A 6,550-nucleotide genomic window follows, 5' to 3' on the forward strand; every position below is an offset into this window, starting at 1 on the left:
GGGCGCGGGCGGCGCGGGGGGCCGCTCGCTCAGCCCCGCCGCCCTGTCCCGCAGCCTGTCCCGCCTGCGCGAGTACCGCACCCGCTCCCGCATCATGCTCTCGCTCGGCGTCTCGCAGATGGTGCTCGGCTGCCTCATCGTGGCCGTCAGCTTCGCCGCCCTGGCGCTCACCACTTCGGCCCGTGTCCGCCACTCCTGCCCCTTCTGGGCCGGCTTCTCGGTGAGTGGGGGGTGCCCGGCGGGCCCTTGGCAGCAGAGGGAGGGCCGGCGGCAGGAGCGGAGCGGAGCGGAGCGCCCTCGGGCGAAGGGCAGTGCGCGAGGGCGCGTCCTCCCGAAGGAGCAGGCGCGGGCTGCGCACCCCCGTGCGGTGCGGCAGGAGGCGCTTGCCCCAGCCTTTAGGGTGCCCCTATGGCAGTTGCTTCCCCAGCCCTCTCTGAGGAGGCCACGACCCTCAGTGCCAGGGCTGGCACAAGTCTGCACTGTCCCCAGCTGCTGCGTGTCTCGCTGTTCAGACCTGCTGGAAGGGGCCAGGGGAGTCTGAGAAGAACTTCTCGTCAAGCGGGGAAGCAGGCTCTTGCCAAAGCTTTGCTGCTGTATTTTGGAACAAGAGGACTCGGGGTTTTGCTTTTAAACAGCAGGTTTCGCATCTTGAAGTGCAGCAGTAATGGCATTTCTCCCTTTCCTCCTTCATCCTCTCAGTCCCCCCCATCCTTTCTCCTGGGTTGCATGGATTCAGGTTAGAGATGATGTGCTGTGGGGCCATCCAAAGGTCTGGTTTTATATTGAGATAAAAAAGGGAAGCTTCAAGTTCTGTTTAAACACCTTGTGCAAGAAACTGATTGATGAATTAACTGAAACCCCTGACTAAACGTTTAGTGTTGGTTAGATATTGCACAGCTTCCCTGTTATTCCTGTTGTCAAAAGGTTCAGTTTGTATACAACTCCTCTGGGATCATTTGACTTCTAACCTAAAGAACTCTGGTCTTCAGAGCTCACTGGATCCATATTTATTTGCTGCTGTTTCTCAAAGTCTTGGCACAGGTTTATGCTTGACTGCAAACGTAACTACCAGACAGGTTGTGCTGGAGGTAATAAAATGAGATTAGAACAGCAGGAACAGATTTTAATGTGCACACTCAAGACACAAACCCTCACAGTTGCAGAAAGCATCTACACTGCTCCACTGAGGAATGTAAACTACTTTTGCCCTTGCATTGCTGTTGCTTTGCTGAGTGTGTCGGTTTTAGGGAAGTTCACTAAAACATAATGCTAACAAAAGAGAAGCCTACAGATCTCTGAGGTAGATAAGATCTAAGAAAGTGATTCATTCATCCTAAATATTTAGTTCATAATATTTTATGCAAGGACGTGTCTACATGTGATTTCTGCTGACTATGTTTCTTTTTCCTTATGTTGTACCATACTAGGATTTAAAAAAAATAGTTGATTCTTTTTTGGGGTGGGGTCTGGGTTGATGGCCTCCATCTGCACTGATTATCTGCACTTCTAATATTAAAACGTGTCTGTGGAAGTTCTTTTTAATTAAGAGCAAAGTAGGAACGGTGATTTGGTGAAGGGCACTAAGATTACTAAGCAGCCCGTGTAAACCACTGGCAAGAACCTTTATTTAGTTTTAAAAGATTATGCATTTCAAGAGTGTTGTTCTATCCCCTCATCTCCCCCCCAACAAATACTTTTCAGTCTACCAGAGTGTCTCTAACCTTATTTGTCCAAAAAACAAAGTGGTATTCAGTTGACTTGAGGTCCAGTCATTTTAAATATCTAATAGGAGGGGCACATTTTCAAAAATCATTGCTGATCATGTTTATACCCAACACAAATTATTTAGCTCGTGTGGTTTGTTTTTGTTTTTGGAGTCAGTCTAGAATAGACCCTTGGCAAGGCAGGAAAAGCTCTGTGTTCTACAGCACTTTAAAGACTTTTCTGAATTTTTTTTGGCATAGTTTAGTATCTAAGCCTGGAGTTTAAAAAAATATATGTCATTTTGTAATGTCACTATGGTTCCGTAATGAGCACATGGCTGAATTCACAATTGAATCTAAAACTATAATATTGCAAGCAGTGGAAGTGTGACCACTCATAATGATGAGATATTAATTTCAAATCTGAAATCTGACTACTTACATACTAATATGCTGTTAAGATAAGACAGCTGTAGCAGGTTTGGGTACTTAGCCTGACAAACTAAGGAGACACAGGCTGGATGGTTGTGCATTCAAGCAAATAACACCTTCCAAATAATGTAATTTGTAATTACAGAGTCTTGTCTTTTGTATAGCGTTAAGGTACCATTTCAAATAGTACAAAGTTTAGACAGCTAATACAAAATAAGTCTCAAGTATAGAATATATTTGAAAAAAATCTCTTCCTTCATATTCTTCAGGAAACACAAGAATTGCCTTGAGTATTTGTCAGTCTGAAAGCATCTATGGGCGGGCAGTAGCCTAGTCATGGGTACCTTGTACTGGCTTACCAGAAAATTTGAATGCTTCTGCATCTTATCTTTGACAGATGCTTCTAAGACAGGCAACTTGTTCCACATTTTCCCTAGTCTGAAATTGCTGTGGATGCTAACAGTGCCTTAATAAAATAGTATGCTATTATCTCATGTCATGAATGACTGGTGCCTCCTGCTACTGGGGAGCCACTATGGTGGCAAGCAGCCAGCAGGGACCATCCTCAGCCGCTACCCGTGCTGTTGGTAGTGAGCAGGGACCATCTGATACCTGCCAGTAGACAATTTTTTTTCTACAAGAAGTAAGGTAATTCTGTAGCTTTTAGCAATCTTTACCTCGTGGTCAAACACTTTTTAGAGTTTTTCTTGGACTGCTTTTGAATTGGTGTGAGTGTTAATGGAACTGATCAACAAGGGATATGCCTTATACCTGGGCAAATGTTTCTTGGGTCTGTTACACGGGGGTATCCCCAAGCAAACCTGTGATTTAAAAAAAAATATATATTGCTTCTTCACTTAAAGTTATAGTTACTTAACATGCATTTTATTTTCAGGTATTTCTGAGAAACATCTTGCTGGCCATGGAGGGATACTTTGTTGGAATTATCCAGGGAATAGTTGTTTCCTCAGGGGATGAGTAGTTTAGGAATACCTATTAATAATATACATTTTAAATAATTGTTCTGTAAGATTTGGTCCAGAAATGTTGCAGTGGGGGTGTGGTGGTAGTGTTATTGCCACTCTCCTGTTGCCAAGTTTTTGGACCTGTGGGGAACCCAGTGGGCCAGATAACATGACCTGGCATGCATGGTTGGGCTGATGTGCAGGGATCTGGACTGACTCCATGTCACTTGTCCAGCCCATGGGGCCAGAAGATTGGTTAATGAGCCAAGTGAAGAGAGCAAGGCTTAGTATCTTATAGATGGGTTAGAAAATTGCCTCTTGGAACACTTCACTGGAGCCTGATAGATCAGTTGCTGCAATACAGGAACACGGGACTGGACAAGGCCTACCAGTCCCCTGTGTTTGCAGAGTGAAAGGGCCCAGTCTGCAAGAACATCCACTTTATTCTCTCTCACAACACTGCCCCAAAGCACCATCATAATAAAGCCAGGAATTTGTGCCATGGATAAGGAATAGGGAGGTAAAAGTCTTACTGATGCTTGGGCTGTTGCAGTGGTGCAACAGCAGGGAATGTATTGAAATCAACTGAGCACATTTTATTCTAGGAAGTGGGCCACACCCTCTGTTCTGGATGAACATAAAAACTAATGCTTCTTGCTAGCCTGGCATGGGAGAAATGATACTTCCTGTCTCCAGATCTGGTAATTACCTTAGTTTGACCTTGATTATGCAAGCAAGACCTACCAGCTAACTACCTGTGAACATACTGAGTTAGACCAATGGTCCATGTAGCTCAGTAGCCTGTCTCCAGCAGTGCCAGAAGTGGATGCTAAGGGAGAGCATTGACTCAGATATCTCTAGAGTGATCTATCCCTTATTCAATACCCTTCCTGGCATCCACTGTTTGTTGGTTTAGAGATGCCAGAGCAAATGTCTCCAACCATTCTGTTCAACAGCCATTACTACATTCATCGTTAAGGACCACAGTAATTTATGCCGGAAGTGCACTGCATGGGCACAACTCTAATCGTGCAGTTTCCCCCATGTGTTCTCCCACCACTGATTGGTGGAGGGGCCCTGCCACTTGCACCTGGTCAGCAGGGAGGCAAAAACTGTAGTTTCAAATATACCATGGTTTTTGTTTCTCACTGTTGGTTGGCAGAGGGGCCCTCGTGGCCCCACTGCTTGCTGCTGACTGAATGGGAGGCAGAAACTGTGGCATATTTTAACACTGTGGTTTTCTCCTCCTGGCCATTAGGAGCAAGTGATGAGTGGTTGGGCCAATGGGGCCCTCTACCAATCAGTGGCCAGAGGAGATGAAGGAAATTGCAAGATTAAAGGAGTCACTATGCAGTGCACTTTGGGCGCAAATTCCAAAGGTCCCAATTTACCATCCATGAATTTATTTAGTTCCTTCCTGAACGTGGCTATGCTGCCTGCCTCCATCACCTCCTGCGGCAATGAAGTCTATAAGTTAACTACGTGTTGCATAAAAATGTACTTTCGCTTGTTAGTTTTAAATTTGTCATCCAACTAATTTTGGTGGGTATCCCCTAGTTATGGTTTTCTTTGACTTGGTGAATAACTTCCCTGTTCACTTGGTCCATAACCTTCATGATTTTGTAGACCTGTCTCCATCTTACCCCTCAGCCTTCTCCTTTCCAGACAGAAGATTCCTAGCCTTTTTAGTCTTTTGTAGTATGCTCCAGGTCCCTGATTGTTTTGGTTAACCTTCTCTGTACCTTTTCTAATTCTGTTACATCCTTTTTGAGATGTGAGAACCCATTATTCAAGATATGGGTGTGAGATGGATTTGTAAAATGGCATGATGATGTTCTCTGCTTTGTTTTCAATTCCCTTCTTAATGATGCCCAACATTTTATTGGCTTTTTTGGTCCCTGCTGCACACAGAACTGACTTTTTAGATAATCGTCTACAGTGATTCCAAAGTCTCTTTTCTGAGTCCTAACCGTTGCTTTAGAACCCATCATTGTTTAAGTATAGTTGAGGTTATTTTTTTGTGGGTGCATTACCTTGAATTTGTCAACTTTGAAGTTAATCTGACATTTTTTTGCCCACTTGATTAGCTTGGTGATGCTGTTCTACAGTTTCTCTCTGCCAGTATGGGACTTGACTACCCCAAATAATTTGGTATAATTTGCAACTATGGAGATTTCACTGCACACCCCCGTCATAGACATCAACTACACAAAGAGCTTCCTTCCCTACCCCTCATGGAGATGTTAAATACTCAACCCTGCAGATCACATGCTATACACTATCCTTAGAAAATTATCTATGATTCAGTGAGAGGAAAGGTTCTGGGGTGTCTTAAGTTTTAGAATCACTATGAGCATTTGAAACAAACAGAGTATATGTAAGGAACAAGATATGAGAGTTTCTTTGACATTTTTTGGCCAGAGTGCAAACCTAATTCCTACATTATATGAAATAGATCAGAAGAGGCAACTTGATTTTATTTTTCATAAATAGTGTGAGAGGGTCTGAGGGCATAAGTTTGCCTGGATTGTATAGAACGTAGTTACAATCCTTTATCAGAAAATCCTTGAGTGATCTTCATAATCTGTGAGCAATATGTTTGAATTGCAACCTGTTTTATGAAGAAGTGTGGGAACTGCACCTTCACGTCTTTCATCTTAGAGTAAGATGAGTATTAACAGAAGTAATTTTTAGGGGTGCACCGAGAGAGATTTTGGAGGCTGATAGCCAATATTTAAAGAGGCATATCAGCTGATACTGATCCGATACAGCTGCCATCGGGTGGTAAGTCCGGTGTGGTGGAAGGGAAGGGGTGTGTGGGGGCAGATCAGTGCCCCCTGCCATGAGGGAGGGGGCAGGGGCAGGCGCTGCCCAGTCGGAGGCGTGGCTTGTGGGACGGGATGGGGCTTGTGGGATGGAGGCATAGCTTGTGGGTTGGGGGTAGCTCCTGCTGCTGCTTGTGCCCCAGGGCTTGGGAGGCATGTGTCCCTGGATCTGTGTGGTGCGGGGCAGGCTGCTGCTGTGGGGTGGAGCCAGAGCAGCTGACGCTGTGAAGGGCTTTTCTTGACAGGGGCTGGGTTTAGAGCAGCCACCAGAGGTGCTGGGAGGGGCTGTAGCCACTCCAAATTTCACCGCAGCTCTGCTCCCAGCCACATACCTCAGCACTGGCTTTTCCAGGCGCTTGGGTAGAGGCAGGGCATTCAGCCAGGGCTGCGCCAAGCAGTGGCACAGGGCTGGGAACAGAGCTGTGGTGAAATTTGGGGTGGCTGCAGCCCCTCCAAGCTGCCAGAGCCTGCTCTGAGCCCAGCCCCCGGCAAGAAAAGCCCCACCGAGCGTTGGCTCTGGCTCCACCCTGCAGCTGCAGCCCACCCTGTGCCACACAGATCTGGGCCCCCCTCCACCCCCGCCTTCCTGGGGTGCAAACAGCGGCAGGAGCTGCCCCCACCCCCC

At 46.1% G+C, this 6,550-nt stretch overlaps 1 protein-coding gene across 1 annotated transcript in view; it reads left to right on the forward strand.

Annotated features, from left to right (window-relative positions):
- Position 1: 1 nt before the first annotated feature.
- Positions 2-6,550, forward strand: part of FAM189A1 (family with sequence similarity 189 member A1) — a gene marked incomplete at its 5' end in the record, with an annotated part of 549,899 nt that continues 543,350 nt past the window's right edge. The window contains one exon of the mRNA XM_019503830.1: positions 2-220. Coding sequence (XP_019359375.1) covers positions 2-220 — 219 coding nt within the window. The remainder of the gene's footprint in view (positions 221-6,550) is intronic.

This window comes from Gavialis gangeticus, unplaced genomic scaffold (assembly GCF_001723915.1).
Source record: "Gavialis gangeticus isolate Ggan-Ray unplaced genomic scaffold, GavGan_comp1, whole genome shotgun sequence".
Lineage (NCBI taxonomy): Eukaryota > Metazoa > Chordata > Crocodylia > Gavialidae > Gavialis > Gavialis gangeticus.